The sequence below is a fragment of the Cloeon dipterum genome, chromosome X, assembly GCF_949628265.1.
Source record: "Cloeon dipterum chromosome X, ieCloDipt1.1, whole genome shotgun sequence".
Classification (NCBI taxonomy): domain Eukaryota; kingdom Metazoa; phylum Arthropoda; class Insecta; order Ephemeroptera; family Baetidae; genus Cloeon; species Cloeon dipterum.
The window spans coordinates 14,292,314-14,317,348 of NC_088790.1; the positions used below are offsets into that span (position 1 = coordinate 14,292,314).

Genomic DNA, 25,035 nt, shown 5'->3' on the forward strand with positions numbered 1-25,035 from the left:
CGGGATTAGTTGATTTTAAGTACTTTAAGTCTGCAGCATTAAAAAACGCTCAAAAGTTACTTTGCCATCAAACAATATGATGGCGTTTTCTAGTTTTATTTAAATTAATTAGAAAATTTCGCATTGAAGTTAGTATCACTTTGTTTTTCTTTCCTTATGTACAGTTGAATTAGTCATCAAAATTTAAGTTTTAATATTGTTTTTTAAAGATATGAAATAAACGTTGGTTTTCGTAAACTGGTTTAACTCTCAATTATGCTTTAAAAAATGATAGCCAGAAAAAGTGAAACAAATAGTGGTAAGAAAACAATCTCCTGTGTTCTCATTCTGATTTCTGATTCGCTCCTCGTGTCAGGCCTCCTTAACTTTTGTACTCTACTGCTTACTAAAATCATTCAATTGTCGAATGCGTTTACTCAGTTGCTGAGGGCATTCAATCGTTTTCAACGACCAATAAGAGCAGTTTGTTGTGAAGTGCTGAAACAGCCCATACTGTACGGAGCTATCCTATCGTAATTAAAGCTATCCGGATGAACAATTTTATTGCTACAAAATTGATCTAATTCTAAATGTATGCAAATATTTCCCGGATAGTTCACAAATATTTTCAAGCTCTAAAATGATCAAAGTAACGTTTGAAACGTGACAATAAAAAGTGAAAATGGTTGGTCTGTTATTTAAGCGAGGGGCCAGGAAGGAGTGCGCGCAATGCAAGCAATTATTTCGAGTTGATCCCTCGCGCGACTTTGAAATTGAGAACATTTTGTTTTTGTTCGTTTTAATTTTGCGCAACATGGATCGAGACAAGCTGCATAATTAAAAAAATTAAATATGAAACGCGCGTGCGGCGAATGAAAAGTTACAACGCGCCGCACTCACAACAAGGAACAAGTGAGACCCTTGAAGTGTCTGTCACTCAAGTTAGAACGAGAGTGCGCGGGCAGAGAGGCGAAATTATATGGTTACATCACAATTAGAAGATGACTGTGCACAATTCCTAGCGTGTATAGAGAAAGCTTTCTCCCCGCGATCGCGATTTGTTTGAATATTATTTCGGTTCGCTCCCTGCATGCTGAGGTCACGGCTGGCAACCTTGATTTTCGCATCCCATCCGAGGGAAACGTGACCTTTGCCAAACATCTTTTTGACAATAATAACGCCGCCGCCACCGAGATCGTGGTCGTGACCACTTTTTGCCGGTTGACCATATGGTCGGTAGTTTTTCATTTCGCTCTCGAAATTTGCATAACTTTTGGCCCGCATTCAACGCAAGTGCGCTCTCTCTGCCAATGGGAAAGTTGCACGCGGCTTTTCATTATCATATTGGCCAAATTTGGGTTGCAGATCAAATATTTTCGACTTGACAACGTTGTTTCGTCTCGTGTGGGATGCGTAACTCGCCAAACTGGCTGCAGCATGCCTCATACAATTTAGACACCTCGTTTGTAATCCAGCGAGACTGTTCCACAACGAACAAAAACACAGACATGCTGGACATTGCGTTTTTAGTTTATCCTGGTAGCGTTCCATCAAGTTCATAGCATGAGTTTGGTGGATTTATTTTATATAAATAATGTATGAATGCCAAAAATTAAAAAAAGAAATTTCAATATTTTTTTATTTAAACGTACGTCTGTTATGATTAGTTTGGAGATTTTAAGACCGTCAAATAGTTTTCTTCTGTGCTAGTTAGATTTACTTTAAGACGGTAGATGAGGATGAAGCACATAATATTACAACTTTTGAGTCACATTTCAAATTGCCATTTGAGCCCAAAACCGTTTAAATCGCTTTTGAAGCCGGAATACACATTTAATACGAGACATTTTTTTACATTTTTTCTTGAATTTCCAAACTTATAATGGTGTTTTTCGTGTTTTTCAATAAATTGTTTTCATCTGTCGATTCGAAAATAAAAAAAACCTTTATTTAAAATTGAGATTGAACCATTTGTTGAAAAAAATAATTCCTAAGCGAAAATTGAGCTTGACTTTAAAATTCATTTTAGAATCTAAAACTAGGTTAAAATAGGCTACACACCCACTTAAAATGTCAAAAAGCCATCTAAAAATTTCAACCCTTGTTATCTTGGTAAAATTACAAAATCTAATAAAAATGAGGACTTTTGGACAGAAAGAAAATTACTCCCATGTGGATTGCATGTCGTATAGTTTAGCTGAGCCTGTGTGTAATAAAAACGGTGGTGATTGTGAGTAAATGACCAAAGCAAATCTAGTGCACGCTTCTGTTTTTCTCTTCTTTTGGTCCCTGGCGCGTCGATCCGGCATTCGTAGAAAAACAGCGCGCCGTGTGTCCATTTACAACGGCATAAATCATTGCTGCGCGCGTGATTTGGCGGCAAAAAGGCAGCAAAGCCGAGAGTGTGTATGTAATAATATGTCCAAAAATGGGCAAATGTGTCACTGAGGGCTTACCCAGAGCCAATTTAGCCGTGTAGTCGCGGTTCTCGACGATGTAATCAAGGCCTATTTGGGAGTCCATGGTCACTGCAGCTGGCGCCGCGCGGCGAGGTCAGAATCGCCGGTTTCACTTTCAGGACGCCGCCGCACAGCCTCTCATAACGGGTGAATCACCTGCGAACATGCATGAAAATCGTCTCATTAATTCGCGATTAACGCATCATCTGTTGAAAAAGCGCCAATTTGACGTGTGCCCTTGACAAGAAAAAAATCTGCGTTTTTGTCACAATTTTCCTCTCAAAGCAAATTCAACCATAGGAAACTTGGCAAAAATAAAATAATGGCGAGGCCCGGGCAGCCGTAACATCAAGCTGTACAATGCGGAAATGTGGAATTTTATTTTGTCCTTTTCAAAAATTTCGCTAATGGCCCCCATCCTAATAAGATCACAGAATTTCGCAATTTATGAACTTTCATAAAGTTTCCTTAATGTATAGTTTTAAATTTTGTTTTCTAAAAAGGCCCTTGCAGCATATCTGGACGTTGAACGTTCTTACATTTTTCACTTTTTACAGATAGTATGCACAGGTGTTGATCATATACTGTGCTGTCTTTTTAGGACACAGTCGTGTTAAATAATAAATATGTGAAGTTTATATTCTTGGCCTCCTCGCATACATAAAATACACAAGCCGTTTCGAGAACAAAGATTCGACTCACGAGAAACTTATTTCAGCTTTCAAATAACCTTTACGAAACGCTTTAATTTGATTTTGTAATAAACAAGCTGCTGGACTTGCTAAAAGAATCCCGTTAAAAATAAAAAGGAAAATATTATATCAATAATTTACAGAAAAGTATCAAGCAAATATACGAAATAATATTTTTTCCAAGTGAAAGACTTGAGGTGTGATCACGCATGAATAGAGCACACGTTAACAATCTGCTACACTTGGTAGCCGTTTTCCTTCATACAGGCGTGCGGTGTGTTAGCACTCGCTGACCTAAGCAAAGAGTGGATAAGTTGAATCACTTTTCTAGAGACACACTGGGAGTCACTTTGCGGTTTGTAATCGGACGACCCCTGGTTTGCCATTCAGAACCCGATAGCCGCAAGAATGCGAGCATATCAGAAGCGACTAAGCTCACACAAACTCGATTTTTGCCCAGCTATAAGCTAGTTTAAATATTTGCCAATGCCTTTCCGTTTCATGATATGCCAATTCATGCAGTTACGTTCTGCTGTAAAATGAGGGTTGAAGATCTTCAAAAAATTGTTTAAAAATAATTTAAATCATAAAAACGAAAGTTTTTCCGGGAAAATTTCATGGTAGTAGTTGTCTATTTTGCGTTAACCCCCGTCGAAAATTAACAGCCCTATAAACACAAGACAGATGGTTCACAATATTAGGGCAGTAAATAACAAAATGCGAACTTCAGCCTGCATTGTTCGCGGCAAAGATCTATTTCAGGGCTGTCGGAAGGCAACAAACAACGAGTTGTGACAGAGAGTGAAACGGTCACGACGCGGAAAAGCAATATTTCCATTTTCCCAGGCGAGTATGTGTGCCACGAAGTGTTGGCCAGTGAGAGAGTGTGTGTGCGGTGTGCTGAAATGGCCAGCAGGTCATTCGATCTGCCCGCTCGGGTCCTGGGAACTTGATTGTTGTGTTCTCTCTCTCTCTCTCTCTCTCTCTCTCTCTCTCTCTCTCTCTCTCTCTCTCTCTCTCTCTCTCGTCTCTATTTTATTCACCGATTGAAAAGCGGCGCGCAGACATAATAATAATAATACGTGTATATCATAGCGCCCAACGAGCTCTCGCGCGCGAGAGAGAGCGAGAAGGAAGGAACGCCTGGAGGATCGAAAACCAGATCGGGTCCATTCAGCTGCTGCAGACGCTGCCACGATTGGCCAAGCAACCCACTGCTCTCTCAGAGAAAGAGACAATATTAAACGCGACGGCGACTTATGTCACCAAGGGCGACTAGGCCAGCTACGAACAACACACACACACCACACGCCCGACCTGATCGGCAGCTAAACAACTGTGTCGCGCGCGGCCGAAAATGCAGCGCACCTGATAAACTCAGCATTTAATATATCTGCTTGAATTCAATTGAAGCAATCCAAGAGAAGCACTCCCGTCGAAGCTATTCACTGTAAAATATGCTAGTCTCCCCCAACAAGGTTTGCCATTTTGTCCCTCTGTTTTCCTCTAAAGCCTTATTTTTTGAAAAAAAAAAATCATTTAAAGACCAATTTATTCTTAAGTTTTTCCAAAAAGCCATAAAAAGAAGGCAAATTTATAAGTCTTATGTTGCTGGCGTTTAACAAATTAAAACATTTTTAAGTCAAAATCAATTATTAAAACTACTAACAGGCTCAAAAATGAAATTATATAGCGGAGAAGATGTAAGTTAAATTGTCCAAAACTTTATTGGTCTAGAGATTAAAAAAAATCAGGTTTTGAAATTAAAACCTCTTTGACTTATCTGAAAATTTTAACCACGGTGTAAAGTGGGAGAAAACAACAGTCAAAGTAAAAAATTATATTAAACAATGCTTCGAATAATTATCCTTCAATAAAAATGACGAGTACTTTCTTCCTGTTGAGGATAGCAATTTTCCACCCTCATAGTGCACACAAATTTGTAAATGAATTAAAATCAGCTATGAAATACATGTTATTTTGTCGAAAAAATGGTAGGCTGACATTTAGTTGCCATTTTGTTGATGTTTTTGGTCGTAAAAATAATTGGGCTACATAAAATACTATATTTGCGGAAAAATTGAATTTTGGGAATTTATATTGTTATCTGAGCCTTTATGTAAAGCTGAACGATTTCAAATGAATTATTGTCGCAAAACAACTGTTTTCAATTAATGTTTGAACCTTATATATTTAGGAACAAAGCCTAAACTAGCAGCAAGAAAATGTGTATTTTGTTGTCATATATTTTACTTATTAAAATAGCTCGTCTCCGCTCATCTCTAAACAATTTAGGGTTTTCCGAGCCCTTAGAGCAAATATTGTAAATAAAGCGTCAACGACAAGTCAGAATTAAAAGGTGAGATTATTAAGAGCAAAAATAGTGACTTAGAAAAAAAGGCAAGGAGCAATTTTTAATCTTGCGACCTACTACAAATTTATTTAAAAAAAATTATTTTCCATCAGAATCGATTAAATATATAATTAAAAATTGCTGTCCAACTAACATTTCAATTTCAAGTCCATTTTTTAGCTAAACAAGAAACTCTAGGGTATTTTCATTTTCATCAACCGCGAAATTCCACTCGCACATAATTAAAATTTGGAACATCTACGCAGTAGCTTTTACCCGTAGGAAGTGAGGCTGCTAACTAATCCTGTGAATTAACGGATTTAACCTACCGCCGTGTTGGTGGCTGTGGTCTAACTGGAAATAAGCTTACTGCCGACGTATCATAATGCTGCCCAAATTGAGAAAGTAATCGGGTTTGCTTCTGATGATTGCGCTGATTGTGAAAAAAAAACCATCAAGTAAAAATTTATGATTTTATCTGGAATTTTATTTCTCTGTTAACCAGGTGTTTACAGCTGCAATAAAATGAATTAATGATTAGTGAAAACATATTTCAATCCACCTCATTTCAGCATAATATCCGCAACAGAGTATGATTAATAATGACGATATTTTTGATTTATATAAAGCGAGCACTCAGCACGAGCAGCACATGCCCATAAATAATGTTACACACACGTATCTATCCGCCCCACGTGCAGCTAGGGGCTCCGATTCCACCGCACACGCACTCGCCATAGATAATCGCTTTTGCAACCTATATATTTCGCCGTGATCCGATTCACGGCCACACATAATCAACCAGATCAATTTCAAAGTTTGCAAACAGTTCTAGAGCGTTCCTTTTTTTAAATTGTTTTGGATTTAGATTAGGTGTGGGAGCGAGTATGCGCGAGAAATTCCTTGTAAATTATTCATTGATCCGATTTTCCTTGTGTCGAACAAAAATCCTAGGGCTTAAATTATGACCTCATCTTCCCACCTATTTGGGCGGTGGAGGAAAGGTAACAGCAAAACAAAGTATCGCCACATTTAAGGTATTATGTGAACGGAATTCGCACTTTTTGGTCTTGTGGGCATCAAGCAGGATATTTTAGTTATCCTTAATTTTTCCTTTAAAGGAGTGGTCTTTCAAATAAAAAACCCGAGTAATTCCGCTATAAAAATAAACTGATCTTTACGAAATATTTGTAGCAACTTTACTGTCAATCAGAGCAGTAGAAAATTACCGCAAATGAGTGCGTTCATGCCAGCAGCGATTTTTATGTTTTAGCTCAGCAAACTTGTTTTCGCTGATCGGACGCATTTTTATGCAAATTGGCCGCACTGGTGGTGCCATAAATTACCAAGGCCATAAAGGGCAGAAATTTGTTTGCTCTCGCTGGAAAACGGCCACAGGCAGCAGGAAGTGCTCTCAAATAAAAATCATTGTCTGTGTTTACAGCTTCATTACACTTTAACTTGCACGCGCCCCGGAGCCAACTGAATCTCGTTTTCTGTCTACATCTCGTCTCTTTGCTTTGCATCCCGACGCCTGCAATAAAATCAAAATGCATTAACGCATTTGCTTCTACAAATAAAAAATTTCACATTTAAGAGATTGAATCAAGTCTGCTGTAGATAAATAAATTCAATTTAGTCAAATGAAAATCAGAATTTGAAATATTTTTTTAATTTGTAGTCTGGTATAGCTCTGTGGAAACGCGGTTGGAAAGGAGTGTTGTGAAAAACGCGCGTGTGCCTATATAGGAAGTGTCTTGACGGACGTTTACCTTGGACGCTAAAACAGCGCTCATTTAATGTTCCAACTCCTCTGTCGGTCTACCTGCGAGAGAGCATATCAAGAATTTCATAACACTGTGAAAAAAGCGGTGTGTAGGACGAAAAAGGAGGAGGCGCACTCGCGCGCGGTGCGTAGAAAATTATACACACACACACACACAAGCTCTTGGCTCGGCGAGCACCGCAGAGGAGAACCCGATCTTTTACTTTTGCTCGCCTTTTCTATAATGTGTTTTTCGTAAATTGAAAGGCGTGTTCCACTTAGCCCCAGCGAGTTAATACATGTGCGTGCGAATCGGAATGATTACGGCGTGTTTATATTTAGTTTTGGCAGTGGCTAAATGGTTTTTGATTGCACTCCTCTTCCTGCCCCTCGCTTTTCGATTGAGATATTATCGTTAATGTGGGACGTCCGCAGTTTGGACGCAAAATATTGATATTTGTTTTCCAGAGCAGTGGGCAGAATAAAAAAAATAGTCATAGAAAAAAACAGCTTTGCGAGAGATTCAAATCACAATGGGCACATCAGATCGACTATAAATTGTTGTAAAACCTTCAGGATAATATTATTTAGATGAAAAGATGTTCCAAATCAAGATAATAGATAATTTTCTCTGGAAATGAGAAAAAGTACACCCATAGGGAATTAAGAAATCTAGTGCAGTAAAAAGATTTGTCTAATTGATTGTGGTTATGAATCCTGTTTTGCAGAACCTGATGAACCTAGAGATTGAAAATGTGTGAAAATGAAATTTTTCTCCTTAATTGTAGACTTAAAGCGGCCCATCACGATTAAAATGCTCGATACTAGAGACATTGGGTTAATTTTGAGCTTAAAATAATTCAATTTGCAAATCAATTTTACGAGGCCTCGGATCAACAGTGCTTTAGTTTCAAAACAAATTTCAGAGCATATATAGTATTGGCTGCAGAGAATTCTGAATCGACAGTCGTTGAAAACGTCCGACTGTCCTCGCATATCTGAGCATAGACGAAAAGAAAAACGAGTTACAAATTCTTGACAACTCACACCTCTCCCAGCATCACAACTTCCTTTCTCAACAAAGCCAAAATTTCTTCCTTTTTACTGAACTATTTCAAAATAGTGAAATTCTGCTCTTGATATCACGAAAATGTTCAAGAAGAGCAAATGTAAACTCTATGTAACTTCTTGAAGGCTGCTATACTTGCCGCCAAATCAAGAAAATGGAATAGCGAAGTGCCGCGAAATTAATTATCTCCCATTCTTTATCATTCTATGAACAATTAGATATAGAAAAAAGGAAATAAACTACAATAAAGTGATAATAATAGAGCTATATGTTCCGAGCTCTTGTTCCTTTGCTTGTAAATTTGGTGAGGGTAGCAACTCTAAAAATCATGAATGGATCAAGAAATCGATATATATATATATTTGTAATTTACTTGTCAAAATCTCCTTGGAGCTTATTTAAATTAGGAGCAAAACGAAACAATTCAACGTCTCTATTTAAGGTTATCAGTAAAATCTTTAAGCAAAAAAGAGACAGCAAATTATATGCCAGGCTTATTTTTATAATTGTTTAATTAGCTGATTCGCTACACGTCTTCATCTGGATATTTATCGCTGATTGACTGAATATTTCGCCTGTCAAACAGGACGGTTTGCGTGATCAGATCTAGAAGGAGTCCATATTATAATTATCTTGTCTCAATTTTGCATAAATTCCTTCCGCGTTTGATTTTATTGCAACTAATTCCTGCTTCGCGTTTACATGCCTACCGCATTCAGTTAATGCTGTTAAATAATGACATTAAGAAATTGTCAACATCTCGATTTGGCGCGAAAGCCTTTTTCTCTGGCGGCCGTTCAATTCCGGCGGCTCGTCCTTTCTTGAAGTTTTGTTGCTGACAACTAACTAGCCGCCAAGTGGAACAACAAACGCATGCCGCGAAAACAAATAAAACACACGCTGCTATACAAGCAAACACGAAAAGGACGTCTCATTAGACTGATTCCTGGAAGAGGAACAACTGACAAAGTTGTACGCATAGTCGGGCTTCCTCAAACAACTTTTGCCGCGCGCTCGTGCCAAACCTGCCTTCCAGTCAGATTAATAAATATACACGCTCTTGTCCGAGAGCTGTAAATTATATTTGCACAATAAAATCGCTTTACTGCGGAGGAATAATAAATTGCTCGGCGTCTCGCACGGCAGCTGCGTGATATTATGCCTCGCGTGGATTCGTCTTGTGAGTGCTGATGTGAGGTCGGATTTTAATCCGCATCTCAATCAGGAAGAGACCGCACTTTGACTTGTGCTCCTGATGACTGAATATACACTTTCACACTTCGCATGCTTTATGGCTTTTCTCTGCGGCTGAGTACGGCCTGCCTTGAGTTAGGACACGTTTTCAATTACATTTTATCAGCATACATAGATTTAATATCAATCTGAGGCTAAAAAATCTATTTAGAGAGGGGTTATTCACAATATTTTCGTTCGGGTTTCTTTTTCTGATAAATTTCCAGACGAGATTCCATTTAATTTGTGACAAAATCCATGGTTAAAAGATGGAGTTTCATTGAAATCATAAAATTAGATTGTAAATAAGGTCCTAAATTTGATCCCTGTTGATATCAAGCAGGGTGCACCTTTTCTTTTAATCTTAAATGAATGCCATCAATGAAAATTTACCCTCGACATGAACTGCAAAAGGCTGTGCCGGATTCAGAGAAAAGCTTGCTTTCGGAAATTAAAAACAATCATCTTCAAGAAACCAGTAAGTACAGAAAAAGTAGCTTGAGAATTCCACCATTTATTTATCCGCTGAATATGAGAACGAAACTCGGCGCCAATGTTGACACATGTAGGCGATTTTCACCAGGGAAAAGTAGCAGTTCTCCGCATATAAAAATATTTGCAATTCAAATACGGTTCATTTGTACAACAAATCTAATCAGTCAGTCCGTGCCTGTGTGTCGCGTCGGGCAGTAATTCCGTGCGCAACGGAGGCACCAAGCACATAAGACACGTCCACTGTGCGTTATAATTCTCTCGACAAAACACAAAACGCTCGATTCATGCACTCGCATTCTCAGACAGAGAGTTGCCTGTTGGTTGCGAGCAGATCACGTGGACTATTAATTATTTCGCGCGCGGCATTCCATTGATACCTGCTGATATCGCCTCGCAATTGATTTCTCCGCGCACGACGCCGATCGACGGACTGGCCAGCTCCTCGCGCGCCTCGATTTTGTAAGTCCAATTAATTATTATGCTCTACATCACCTGGTTTCGCCTAGCTGTTACTTGAAAGTCAATTAACGATGCCATTGAAGCGTCGACGCGCGTTTAAAGGATGAATTGCGGCGCCCAATAGGGTTCAAACGAAGGATGTTTGTTCTCCCTGCAGCGGACGAGAGCGATGTACTCAATGGACTTTCCAAACTTTTAACGTTTGTTTTTCTCGCCTTCTTAGAACTTCCCTTTCGTTATGGTCATCAATTTTTGATGGAGAAATAGTTAATGAAAAGGGTAATTTCGTAGAGTATATTTATATATTTTGAGATTTAAGGTTTTGTTAAATTGAAGGTGATATTTGAATTTTACCCATTCGTATGGGAAGTCATGGAATGATGCCTGGACCAATTAAGAATGATGTTAAAAGGATTTAAGAAAAGTTCCTGATAGAGCTGGAATTGTTCTTTACTTGAATGGTCAGGAAGTTGAAATTTATATAAATGGCACAGGAGTTAAATGAACAAGAAACAAGTGCTGTGATTAATTATGTTATTCGCATCCATACTCAATTTATTTTAATTTAAACTGTATGCATTATTTGGGGCATCGATCGTTGCTCTGCTGATCCGCAATAAAATGGCTTTTGAATCTAAACTTCCCAACCATAAAAGCGAATAGAAAATTTCCAGCTCCATCTAGAAATTTTTTTTCAATTTGTTTTAATGTCGTATATGGACATCTTGCAATTATGATTCGTAAAAATATTGTTCTAGAATATTTTAACTTCCCTTTTTGAAAACAGTTTTGTTACTTTAAACAAGTCTTAAAGGGTCTAAACTAATAAAACTAAGTAAAAAGGTAACAAACAGAAGTGCAGTTACTCTCCGTCTCCGCTCGACACTTTTGCAAAAGAAGCAGTTTGATGAAAATTTGAGCCCCGGCATTGGTTAATAGCTGACAGGTTTTTTCTACTTGATGCGATATGCAGAGTGAAAATCGCCGCCGCTAAGAGGCCAAGTACGCCTCTCGTGATTTATGGCTCGACCTGCCAATAGCCAATCGCGAGACCTGAATTTATTGTCTTACGAGACGAGAAGTATACTGGTTTGGGACATAAATTTCACTCATATCTCTAATCACCAAGCCTCGAGCGTACGGTACACAGCATTTATCGTGAATAAATTAATTCTCGAGTGTGTATATATGACGCACAACGTGAACTCAGGAGGATCTCGTCGATCACGCGGATGAATTAAAGTAATATTTCAATTTTGGAATAAAAATAGAGTTTAACCTGTTTTACAATATATACCAATAAACTTTTTTGTTTGCTATATTAATCATGAAATTGTAACTAAAAACTCACAGTAATGATGCTTGCATGAGTTAATTAAACATCGCAAATTCCCAGAAATCCAAACGAAGCTTGTGAATTTTATTAATTTTCCTCCTCCATCTTCGTGTAATTGCTTGCGTGAGGCTGAAAAAGGAACTCTGCTAATTAAAAGCAATGATTAATGGCGCGAGGGACTTGAACGGTTTGCTAATTACCTCTACGCCTGCTATGCAACGAACAATTAAATGTACACACAGCAGAAGGCTTTATTTTTACTCCCGCAAGTGCAAAAGCAAGAGTAAATGTGTAACGAACAATATTTATATGCATGCCTCGATTTGGAAACGAGAGAAAAATGATGATTGAGCAAAAGAAACTCTCGGTGTAGTTAGGCCTGGACATGACTCGAGTGTTTTCCTTCGCTTACACAAACATAAAAGAAGTTTATATATACACACATACATATTACGTGCAGCAAATATGTGCACGCGGGAAAGCATATTATACGTGTGTGTACTTTTTTATTCTTAGGCGACGGCCGCGGTACATCACGCTCTCGGCACAGTTATAATTGAATTGCCCGCCTAAAATGTGCACGACGCTTGACTACAGAGAAAAAAACACTAACATATATATCTAATTAAAAAATAGCACGACTCTAATATGTTTCTATTTTAAGTTATTGATAACCTTTGGGAAAGATTGGCCGGCCTCATCGGGGGCATACAATTATATGCATAAATGGAGAAAATAAATATTTCAAATATAAAATAAAAATCTCGGATTGAACTTATACAAAATAAAACTCAAATTGAGTCTTACCTGACCAAGAGCAATCCAGCGTTTCTTGCTTTTTTCCTAAAAACCCATAGAACAGTGCCAAACCTTTTACAATGGAAAATTTCACTATAGCTAATATTAATATCCATTCCAAGTGATTTCGCGCGCTTAGCCATTTGATAGTTTGAATTTAATAATATAAAGGTTTCATGGCCAGAACAATACCAACTTGTTCATTGCAATTCCAAACTATTTGTGTCTCACTATAAGGGACTGGACATAATATGTGAGCAATACTTAAAATGTCAGACAAAGATAGAAGCCACGAACAAATATCTTTTTAGTAAATTTAAGTTCTTTCTAGTCAATAATATTTCCTCAGCTGGTGGTAAACATGCAGTTCAACCAAATGTCAAATTGAGGTATAAATAAGACCAAAGTGAATACAATTTCTGAAAATGAGCATCAGAAAAAATCTAATGGGCCAAAAACCTGGCAACAAATGAGAAAATTCAAATTATTCTGCACTTGGAATGGCGATTCCTGAAATTTATATCGAAATTTTCGTAAAAACAGAAAATAATTAAGAAGAATGTCCAAAAACGGACTCCTTTAGTGCAATTTTATATTACTTATTTTGTAAAATAAATAGAACTGAGAATTTGATCTTAACCTCCATACGGGTGGCTGGCACCCAATAACAGCTGCAATTACACGCTTGCACGCGGACAATATTGTGTTGGTTGAAAATGCAGCAGAAGGGGGCAATTTATAGCATTCCATAAATCTGTTTGAGTGTAGTGAGAGTGTTATAGTATACAGTCTACTGGTGAGATGCTTGCGTCACACGCGCAGTTAGCAGCAAGCAAGTGCCACCCGCACAGCTGTTGCGCTCTTCGGGTCCAAGTGGCCGGGCAATTGACCCAAGCGGGTCTAATTGAGCCTTCTCGACCAATTAATCAATCATTCGTGGGCAAATATCGCCGCTGAGAGGACATTCGGTGCGTCGAGAGCCACGCAAAGACACCAGATGCGTTATTTTGTAATAAAAACCAAGCGAGGCTGTTTTATTTTATTTGTGCTTGTGAGTGGCTTCGTCAGTCCTTGAGCACGCGTGCTGCAACCTTGCACAAACACATGGTGCAAGGAATTTCCCAAATTTCCGTTTCTTTTTAAATCTGTGAAGTTAAACCGAGGATCTGATGAAAAGGATTTAGAAGAAATTTCATACGAGTCGAGTTTAATTGTCATTCCGCAGGTGAGACCTGAATTCTCAGACGTGGGTGTCTGGATGATGTATTTCTTGAAATCTAATATTCACGTGCACGCATCTGGCGCAGATCCAAAGTGTCTTTATCTGCTTCTTGGTATCTTAATTTCGTATTGTTCGGGTGGAGAACATATGGAGATGCTGGCCTTTTATGTGCTGCACGCAGCTGCTGCAGTCGAATTTCTAATTTCGGGAGCTTACCAAATAACTGCTTTGACACTCCATTATTCAAAATTGTGCCTGACGCGAGCACGCCGATGAAGCAATCCCCTCCGAAATTAAACATTTTGAGTGATGCGTTTTTAATTGAGCCGACCACTTAACTTTGTTTTCGCGGCCGACCAATTCGAATTATCAAATCTCGGCTGCCAAGCGGCCCACGCATGCCGAATTCATAGAGTGAACCGTCAGCGGCCGCTTTTACAAATAATATTATCCAGCTCGAGCGGGTGTTGCCGTGATAAGAGGACGCGGCAGACGACCACCTACAGCCAAGGCCATTTTTACTTTCCGCCAGCATTCATTTCTATTTGGCTGATTATTGCAACCTTACGCAAAGTGTGTATAGTTCCTGTTATTTCCATATATCAGGGGCAAACGTATGAATATCTGCATGATTTTTAAGGCCAAAGAGTTGGGTTTTTAGGTCGTAACAGCTGAAATTCACGCAAAACGCGTTAATCATACAGGTTTTTTTTAGTAAAAATAAAAGTCGTTTTCTACAAATAAGCTTTTTAAAACAAAAATAATAAATTTAGGATAGTTAAGCATCAGTGAAATTTTCAAAGCAAGAGATTAGATAGCAGCTCTATAAAAAATTATATTTTGGACTCTCCAGAGAAAAAATATTTAAATTGGGTCGAACCAATAAGATGTCTTGTCCATCTGTTTTGTATTTGAGGAGGCACTTCTTGCCTGACTTCATTTTGTATATTATTTCAGGTTCAAACTGGTCTGAACTCAAGTCGTATTAGTTTCAATTTTAATTGTAAAAGTATTCTTCCTTCTACGGCTGGTTTTGATCGTTTTTGTATCCACTCATGTATTGGAGATATAAGACGATTGAATATTTTTTCTGCCTCTGAAATGAGCACGAATCATGCAATTTTAAGACTTTTGAACCACATTAAAAACCGTCTGAAAACGTTTTTTGAGTTCAAACCCATGAATTCACCTCAAATCCTAACAATTCGCTCAAAATGGTTTACTCGTGTGATAATTTTTATTCCTCCTAAAAATCCAAATTGTCATTCAACTAAAGGTATTTTTTTACTCTTGGCATCATGGGTTTGTAAATGAATTTATTTTTGGACGCGCATTTCCATGATCACATCGGCCATTTTATTGGAATAATGATAAGTTCGTCAAGATGTCCAAATAATTTAATGTCTATTTGATTAGTTTGAAAAGAAGAGACAATTTTAATGAGAATTTTAATAGTCTCGTTGTGCTTCTTAGTCAGCTTTAAGGTTGTACTGAGTTGGAGCAAAATGGTTTAGAGGACTTTCAGATTCCCCGGTTATTCTAAATATCGCAATTCATCGAGAAAACCACTTAACTTTGGCTTATAAACCACCTTTTTTAAGGCACAAATTTTAATCTACACGTAACAAGAACCATAAAAATTATTTTTTGTCAGGATATATTTAAAATAAAAATTTGACATGCCAGAAGATAATTAAATTTAAATACGCATTTAATTATTTCAGCTCTTTTTGATAAAAAATAAATTTGACTGGTTTCAAGTGATGAAAATGAATTCCAAAAGTCAAATTTCAACCCTTTCCCTCGTACGATTTAATCTCATGGAAACAAAGAGATGAGCCCTATATATGCAGCTAAATTTAGCTCTCCCATAGCGACAGTATAACTGTAAAAGTGCATTTTACAATGAATGCAGCTGCACAAAAGACGCCGAGGCTGGGCTTGTTACGTGCACACGTTGGCTGACCAGGTAGGCAGACAGTCCATATTGCTCTCGTGTGCGGCATCTTCACCTCTCGTCGTGGGTACGCATGAAATAATATCAGCGGTGCGGCAATTGTAGAAGGGACGCCGCAGCTCTCTCTTGATTTATGCTAACCGCTCGGGTTAAATGAAAACACCGCTCCTTTTTCCGAGAGAACACGCTGCGTTTGCGAGGGAATTATGCATTAATTTAAACCGCGAGAGTAAGAGCTAAACAAACTTGGAAAATTGCCACACATATACACGCTTCTTATTTATTAACGCTTGTGCTGCTGCGCTGCTGGAACATCAAAGTCGCTCTCTTTGCTCCGCTGCATTCGCGCCGCGCGAACACGACAAGTTGGCACTTTCTTGAGATTGAATTATTCATTACGCGCAGAGCGTGTTGATTGGATTGTCTAAGAGGACGGATGTGAGTGACGGAATTACCAAAACGGTGGGAAATCATGCATAAACAAAGTCAAATGATATTCAAACTATTAGAAAATATTGTCCAATTAGAAATTTTCAAAACTATGCTGATTGGAATGGGGAAACGGTTACATATTTTTCGTATTATTAATAGAGCGTGAATTCTCCCCAATCAGTGTGTTCTAGCAACTAAGTAACGATGTGATTGGTTCACATTAAAAATTACGAGAAACGAGTTCTTAAATAGGTTGAAAATTGAAATTGATTTGCTATTATTTGGGGCTTTCAATCAAGACTGTTCAATTTTCTTAAATAATTAGGCTGATTTCGATTCCTCTCGTTGAGATCTGTCCAATAATTTGTGCCTTTTTGACGGGGAAATACCTTGAAGCGAAAGAAAAAATACCACAGGAAAGCTCGACAATAAAAAGGACAAAACAGCTACAATCAGTTTTTTAAATTAATGTTTTTTTGGTAAATTGCTGGGGTAAATTTTCATAAAAACCTAATTCCTTAAAATTTGTTCATGCAATTTAAAAAAAATAATATTTCTTTTACGTCATAAACATATAACTGAAGTTCCTGAACATTTTTGCAATATCAAACCATCATTTCAATACATATGAAGAAAATCAGTCGATTATCTCATACGCATTTAATCTATAGCTCGTTTGATCAAGAGCTATTAACTGCAAACCTATAAAATCAACGTTAATCATCATCAGCAGCCGCTGTGGGCTATTAGGAATATTATTGTGATCGTTGGAAATATTGCTATGCGGTGGTGTTAATCGAACACACACCATCGGATCTTGGAACGCACGCCGCTGGAAGAGCAGTTTCATTGAAACACACGAAACCAGATAGTGTGTCGGTGTTTGTCTTTATGGGAACGTGATCTCGGGCATAATATGTGCATACAGCGTTCGCAGGCCAGAAAAGAAATCGATCCGCGCAAAAAATCAATCTCCATACACGAGTAGACACAAAGGCAATACATATGAATAACACCCATTTTTATTGTGAAAACTTTTATCACTCGCGCGCCTGGGCCGTTATAAATGTAGGAAAGGAAAAGCGTGGATTTTTGGCCGCTATGCACGCCCACGCTGAGCGGCAGCACTAAATTATTACACACTTTATTTTTTGCCTTGAGGCTGGCCCGGCGTTATTTTTCAAATTTTATTTCTCGGATTCGATGATGCTGAATTTTGTCTACGTACCAATGAACCCAGCGAGGTTTAAAATGCACAACCCTAATTATCAGTGCTTGACCGGTTCTTACTTTAAAATCGAGTGCTGTCAAAGCAAGTGGAAAGAAAGGGCTGGACCCTGCTGGCAGCTGTAAATTGATCATTGGCAATAAGATCGTTTGGTGCGGCGCTGAGTAAGAATGAATCGACTAATCGCGCCAATTACGTCGTAAACTCATTTTGCCGGGCAGCAAATTAAAAAGTAGCCGCCTAGTCGCTTAGGGAAAAACGAATTCTGCCATCCCGTCCGTATATATGCGGCGCGAACAAATATGGAGTGACCAATTTAAATCGGTCTTGCGAAATTATACGCCGGCCGCGGATAATCAAACACAATAAAAAGAGCCTTTTTTAAAGTTTAGCACTTTTTACGTTTGAAAGGTCGTTCTTTTCGCCCGTACGAGAATAAGAGAGAAGGCAATTACGGCTTTTAATTTATTTAAATTGGCGTGCGTACGCGTACATAATATAGCCGCTCAAGGCGAAATGCCTGCGTTTCTCATTCGGTGTAAATCGATCGGCTTTGTTTCCTCCATCGCAGCGATTTTGCAAGAAAAGCGCGCAGAGGCGTTCGGGAAGAAGTCTGTGTTAGGCAAACATCGCAGAGCCAGCACATTCTTTTATCAGTGAGCAAACACGCACGCACAAAAACTACACTTTTCCACTAAATTTCGGTACCACGAGCAATTATCGGCAATAAATACATCAGCCACTTCATGCAATGCTTTTGACAGCTGGCCCTATATTTGCAAGTCCAGCAGCGAAATTACACAATGATGTAATTACATTACTCGGCACACGTACTGCCTTGAGAGAAAACAACGTTTTTTGTTTAAAATTTCTTCCCTTCAATTAAAAAAATTAACTAGAATTAAATATTAATTCGATCATAAAAATAAAACATTTTTCTAAACAAATTTATGCCTGGAGTCAATTTTTTCAATCCATTTCTCCACATATTTAAAAATATTAAGAATTTTTAATTAATGCTGTGCATTCTGTTGATGAGTCCTCTGCTCTTTAACTCTCTCACAAATAAGTATAGTTAAAACATTGTATCTCAAAATTATTTTTCTATTCCTCCTCCACATCATGAAAATTAATGCATCCTTAAAACTATATCGCCTTCCTGTTATTCGAAAAACACAAAGCAATAATTCTCTTCTAAATTGGCTGGACTAGAAGCGTTCGAAACTATAAATACAGGACATCTACCAGAAATTAGGTATTGCAATAATCAGAAGACTCCTAAAATTTACGATTTATGTCACGAATTTCGTTTGCACTTAAATTCAGGTCCTAATCCGACTAATTTTTCCTCTCTAAAATTTTAGTTCAGTAGAGCAATTAATAAATTTATCATTAGAAAAGAAACATTTTTTGTTCAATGAAATGTGTGGCTAAATGAGAGCCAAACACACCCTTATTTTTGTGAATAAACAAACATTTCTCTACGCGCCAAAATATTTTCCTCACCTTCAGTCCTTGATCTCGGTAATGGTTCAGCCGTACCGGTCCATGGTGTCACACACGAGCTTGCCGTCTCAAAAATCCAAATCCAATAAGCGCGCAGCGGAATGAGCACCACACGAGGCAACAAACGCACACGACGGCCGAGCACCAAGAGCAAAGTCACTGTGCGGCGGCTGCGCGCAATCCCACACTGTGCGAGTGCGTCAGGTCGCTCCTCCGTGGGCCGCAGGTCCCCTCCCCTCCAGCGCTCCCCTCCGGCCCGCGCGAGCCCCGATTGCCCGGTCAGCGGGGGCCGCGGGCGGCCCGCGAACGCGTTTTCGGGCCATTTACGGGGCCGGGCACCAGCGGCCCAAACGGGGCCGACCGACGAACCCAAAATCCAGAGATAAAACGCAGGCAAGTCGCAGGTGGTGCACCGGGTCCGCCCGCAACTTAGAGGAGAGAGAATTTTATTTTATATTTGTGTTGGCTCGAGAGCCGTGCGCGAAGCCTTTCTCTCTCTCTTTCTTTGGAGTCGCGAATGATGATGAGAGAGGTGCACTCTATGGTCGGCGGTCACTTAAATTTGATTTTCGCATTGAGGATGAGAGCATCTCATCACGACATTCGCTGCTCTCACTCTCGCAGTAAGAGCCAAGTAGTGTGCTCTGCAAGAAGGAAGTCTCTAATTTTGCTAGATTCGACTGATCTTTTTTCTAATTTAATAAATATCCTTCACTGGTAATGGAGTATTTATATAAAACGATTAAAAACACTCGGTTACTCATTTCGATTTTAAAGTCGAAATATAATTCACGGAGCGTATTTTTTTACCATTGGGTCTTTTTGAAAGGAAAATATTAAAATTTTTTAACTTTTAAGCAAATTTTAAAAAAATCGGAAAAAAGCGGAAAAATTGCACATCGTTAAATTGATTATTGCCCTTTTCTCGCAACAAGGCTCTAATCAAAGTACATTTTTGTTCTAGCAACTGGTAAAAGGGGAAACATCAGTTAAATAGTATAGATACTCAATTACTCTAAATTCGCGATTCACGATCTTTCTTTTTAAATGGTTTTTATCGTGGAGATGGCTGCAAGAAATTTTAACGAAAAACAAGCACATTTTCACGATTTTCCAATCGTGATAAAGTAGAATTCCTGATTATCATTATTATAAAAATTTTTTAAGGGAAGTCGGTTATCCCGGTAAAAACAAAGGACTCTTTGGTAAAATTGCCTAACCTTGAATAAAATCCACCTCACCAATTAAATTTGCTTATGATTGGTTAAAAATTATTAGAAAAATCACAATTTTACCATGTTAAATCTCTCACTTCTCGTGTTTATTATACAATCATTTTTTGCCTGCACTTTCATAAACATACAAAATAGCAATTGAGATTCGAGGATAGAGGAAGCAGCCCTCGAACAATACTCATCACTTCTTTGCACTGCTTTAATTGCAACTACCCTAATATCCATTTTTTCATCTGAATTACATTCCATGAATGACTGTAGCACACAAATACAAAAGAATACGGCGACCCGTCAACTTGTCATGTTGGAATGAGATGGATTAACCCTCTCATGTTTCGTTCTAAAACAGCTAGTGCCGAGTTAGTAAATGAACAAACAGCACCAACGGCTGCTGCTGCTAAAATATTCTCACTTTGTACATACACAAGCTGCAGTTATTTAAAAGTAAGTTATTAAGCGTACACGGCGTAGAATCATTCATGTTTGAGTTTTCATCAGAGAGTTACAACCAATAAGATGAAAATCACAAATAAGGTGAAAATTAAATAGAATCTCTCAGTTAATATATTTGAATAACTGACTAAAGTCGTTGTTTAAAGTTGAAAACTTTGTTCCCAGCTCAAAATCATCGGTTAAAAGAAATATCAATATGACATTATTTACGAATAAATTTGTCCACAACTGGCACATTTCGAGTAGCCTTGATTTCTTTAAGGTCAGCAGTTTTTGAGCACGGCTCTTAAGTCCTCAGGAAGTGTAAAAATAATGTCATCAAGGCGCTTTTGCAACTGTTCTTTGGTCACTCCACTCAGGGGCAGCTCTTCTGACTGGCTCTGCTCAATTTTGTGTTTGATTTGCAACACCATGTCCACAACCTCGACCTCCTTCTTGCCTTGCACCCACACCTTCAGGTCCTGCAGAATCAAAAATTAAATAAAATAAAAATTCACCCTTTGATTTAAATATTTTAACAAACCGCATCTGAGAGGGCCTGCAGCTGCAACGTTTGGAGTTTGAGACTGACTTCATGGTATCGAGCATTGTACCAGGCGCTGAAATTGCACGACCTGAAGAATTTCCTGTAGAGTCCGACCCAATCTCCTTTTATTCCGGAGGTCAATTGCGGCCCTGAGGTTTCCAGAGTTGCGATGAAGTCGTCAGGATTAAATGGTTTGGGTATTGGAGCAGCCTGAAAATTTACAAACTACGTTTTTGACCTGTTTATTTGTTTGTTAAAAAAATGTAGATTCAAAATTTGAGCTAAAATATGAGTCTTTCAGGAAATATTCATTACAGTTTAGAAGGTAGCAAAGGATTGTTAATCTTTTTTCTTTTGCAGGTATAGTGCTTTGAGACCAACCCTTCAGTATGCATCTTTCAAAAATTCTTTCTCACAGGATTATACTTAATGGGATGAAAGCTATTTGTTAAAGGCTGTAAGCCAAAAACAATGGAAATCAATTTTGCTTCGTCAGAATGAATCACCAGTGGCGTAAGTATTGCCCGCATTTTTGCCTTTTTAACAATTTTTATCTCACTCACCTTATATTGAGGTCAAACAATCAGGCGGTAGAAAATTAATACATTATAGTACAAGGGATAGTCTATGAAATTGATGCAAGTATCGATATTATTTCATCTCAGCAGAGCAAGATTTTTTCGATCGTTCCAACATCTTTTATAATTGAAATTTCAAAGAAAACTTGAAAATTATTTCCAAAATTTTGCCAGAAATTTATTTTAAAATAAATTTGGGCGTCCAGAAAAATGAAATTATCGTAAGGCATGAACAAGGGTGGATATTTTATAGCTACTTATATGTTTATCAGTCAAACTTGCTTATTTTTGCCCACTCTTTACTCAATTCTGGTGGCGAACATCCCTTATTTCTATTCTTTTCACCCTTTAGGCATTGCGACCACATTTAGGGGAAGATGAATATATAGGACCAGTAATCGCGTCTGACAAGGTATCTCTTAGAATTTGACTTTTAAGCTTTAATTTGGCGAAATAATTAATCGTTAATGAATTCACCAAAAAACTAACACCGAAGCCACAGAGTTTCCTTATGAGATTCAAATTGGTTCAATGCATAGCGTGCATTTCTTGTGTGCTCAATTGTAAAATTTTGAATTTTTATATTACCTTGTAAGGAGAGATATTTTTCTGGAGTGGCATCAGACTGGCCATGTATCGTTCCAGAGGTATCATGAAGCTCTGCGTGAGTTCAAGCAGGTGGCGCCTGAGGAGCGCGTTTTGCACCTCACACGGCCTCTTCATTTGTGTTCCCTTGATCAACTTTTTGATTATGTTTTTGTCCTTCTGCAGGAACGATTTGTAATATGTGTAAACGCCAGGCTTGGAATCTAGCATCTTCAGGTTGCTCGCTTTCTTCAGCTTATGTTTTTGAGGGGTGGCTGATCAAGATAAAATTAATATTAAACAAAGAAACTGGCAATGAGTCCTACCTAAACTTTGGGTTTCACCAAGTCGAATGATATGAGGCCAGTTTTGCAGGGTCTTGGCGAAGAAAGGGTTGGTCACGCCAAGAATAACAGACGGCGGCGCGTGGGCATTCGCGGTGTACTCCTTGAACTCGGAGTCGTGTATCGTGAAGAAGGGTCTGTAGTCAGCGCAGTACAGCAGCGGCACAATCATACTGCAAGGGAAAATATTTCACATTCTTTAAAATAAGGCGCATTAAAACTTACGTAACAAGCGAGTAGACCATTTCGGAACAAACGGTCGGCGACGGCGCCATCACGATTATGGGCTCGGCCGTGAGCACCAGCTCCCAGAGCAGGTGCACGTGCGACAACACGGGGCAGAAGCTCTTGTACAAATTGACGTCGTGCACCGAAGGAAGCACTGTCGGTGAAGGCGCCTGCACCACGCATTTGCTTGGCGACCCAGGCGACGTTAAACTGCTGCTCTTGCAGGGAATTTGAGTCTGAAATGAAGGGAAAATTTGGCAGATGATGAAAAACTGCTGTTTTCTAAACTTCATTCTTCAAATATAAATTCATGCTTCTGGGTATTCTCCTGTGGACACTGATGTAAATATATATGAGAAAAACATGGTGCAAGATTTGTCAAAAATACCGCAAAATTAATAGAGAGCGGAAAGGAACTAAAACCTAGCGCAAGAAAGGGGAAATAACAAACCTACAAAAATATTATTGAAGAAAAATGTTACAAGATAATACAATCGTGGTAACAGAATTATCAAAAGGGTCGGCAATTTTATAATCATAGGAAATTTTTAAACCTGTTGTTCCAAGAAATAGGAAAAGTCAATTTAATGTTTAGATAAAATAATTTTTCATTATTAGCCAGTTGCTGATTCTCAAGAGCTTGTGGAAAAATATTGGACCAAAAAAATTCCTGATTATTTTAACGAAAATAATAATTTGACCTTAAAGCTAAAACTTTTGTAAAATATTGCCAAGCCTTGCAAATCTGATATAATTGCAAAGAAAATCGCCGGATAATGTCCCACTGAAGAAAGTACAAAACCGTACTAAGTAAATATATGAAATTTAATGAAAACAAGTAGTAATTTTTCGCCAATCCATCGAATATTCAAAATCCTTAAATTTTAAAATATAAATGATTTATTTATTTCCTTCATTCAAATACATTTTACATCTATTTTCTGTTTAAGTAATTAATAAACCGTTTTAATGTTATCTTTCTATTTCTTTATATTTTTTTAACTTTACTTTAACCACTACTTAAAAAGGAACCAAAAAATAAACCAACCTGTAGAATCTCTCCTAGTAAAGGTAGGGAAACTTGTTCACCAGGCAGGGGAGGAGCCCACTGGTCAACATCGTGGCACGCAGCTTCTATACTGGTTTCGCCACGCTCAAAAAACTCGTTTGCCATCCTGTGGGCAACTTTATGGAACAGACTTATGAACGGCAGACGAGAAAGCAGTACAACACTCTGGAAGAGGAGATTAGTTATTTAAAATAATAATTTCTTAAGCTGCAGTTAAACCTTTTGGAAGTACCCTCTGGGGATGGTTTTGTCCTTGATTTGTCTGAAATAGACATAGCCGTGAAAGTAGCCCGGATCGGCCTTCAGATGGACGGGACACTTGGAGTTGTAGACCCCAAGGTCTGGAGCAAGGCCCTGTCGGCCAGGAGACTGTCGAATCCTCACGTGGAACTGAGTATCACCCATGCAGCCTGAGTTCGAGTCAGGGAACGCCAGGTAGCAAATATTTGTCTTTTCTTGCTCGCTGAGCCGGACGTGGGTGGGGTAAACCAGCTGAAAATTAAAATGATTTTAGATCTCAGTTCTACAAAAGATTTTTTGAATAATTCGAAGGAACTCAAGCCATTTCCTTTTTTACTATTATTGTGTGTGATTAGAAAGTGTGCAACAAAGTGTCACACCGTCACACCTATGTACACTGCATGTTATTAATTGTGAAGCGCATAAAACTTTGATTATAAAATTATTTTATTTATCGGTTGTTTTGAATAGACGGTTGATTTTACCTCGAGAGTTTGCCCAATTTCGAGGTCAAAGGTGACCACACAGACACAATGGAGCCAGTTGCTGAACTTGTCCCAGGGCAGCACGGCGTACAGACCTTGGGTCTCTTCCTCCTTCGCTCCCTCTGCCATTTTGGGGCTCCTATCGGTGCACAAAGGGCGGCAGTCCAAGGACCCTACATTCTGGGCTTCAGAGCTGTGACAGTGCGGCCTTGCGGGATGCTTTCCGGCACAGTCTAACTCGAGAATCGCTCTGTTGGAGTCGAGAACCCTCGTCGTGCTTCCTCCTCGATCGCTTCAATCCAATTTGCA

At 38.5% G+C, this 25,035-nt stretch overlaps 2 protein-coding genes across 6 annotated transcripts in view; both read right to left on the bottom strand.

The window, feature by feature from the left end:
• The window catches only part of LOC135946924 (inverted formin-2-like), a 29,227-nt gene extending 10,046 nt beyond the window's left edge, over window positions 1-19,181 (bottom strand). For 3 of the 4 annotated variants that reach the window (XM_065495415.1, XM_065495416.1, XM_065495413.1), the window contains exons 1-2: window positions 18,984-19,181; window positions 2,436-2,594 (exon numbers count right to left, since the gene is read on the bottom strand). In XM_065495415.1, coding sequence (XP_065351487.1) covers window positions 2,436-2,502 — 67 coding nt within the window. In that variant the 5' untranslated portion in view covers window positions 2,503-2,594; window positions 18,984-19,181. Of the gene's footprint in view, window positions 1-2,435; window positions 2,595-10,537; window positions 10,643-18,983 lie in introns of those variants that run through there. The other variant, XM_065495414.1, reaches the window with a different exon arrangement.
• Window positions 19,182-20,272: 1,091 nt separating this feature from the next.
• Window positions 20,273-25,026, bottom strand: LOC135945990 (protein DENND6A). 2 transcript variants are annotated; one of them, XM_065493962.1, is made up of 8 exons: window positions 24,727-25,026; window positions 24,221-24,493; window positions 23,981-24,166; window positions 22,930-23,168; window positions 22,687-22,877; window positions 22,364-22,635; window positions 21,195-21,422; window positions 20,273-21,132 (listed from the first exon to the last, which is right to left on the bottom strand). In XM_065493962.1, exons 1-8 carry the CDS (start codon window positions 24,853-24,855, stop codon window positions 20,935-20,937), a joined length of 1,716 nt encoding a protein of 571 aa, XP_065350034.1. In that variant the 5' UTR covers window positions 24,856-25,026; the 3' UTR covers window positions 20,273-20,934. The 2 variants fall into 2 exon arrangements, with proteins under 2 accessions (XP_065350034.1, XP_065350035.1); XM_065493963.1 differs by having other exon boundaries at window positions 21,195-21,407; window positions 24,727-25,024.
• Window positions 25,027-25,035: the final 9 nt, after the last annotated feature.

Excerpts from the sequence above, each read along its gene's own strand:
- LOC135945990 (XM_065493962.1), bottom strand. The coding sequence starts at position 24,855 with ATGGCAGAGGGAGCGAAGGAGGAAGAGACCCAAGGTCTGTACGCCGTG. Across the intron at positions 22,878-22,929 it reads ATGGTCTACTCGCTTGTTAC|TATGATTGTGCCGCTGCTGT; the intron begins GTAAGTTTTAAT and ends TTTCCCTTGCAG. Across the intron at positions 21,423-22,363 it reads AAAATATCTCTCCTTACAAG|TTTGTAAATTTTCAGGCTGC; the intron begins GTAATATAAAAA and ends TCAAAAACGTAG.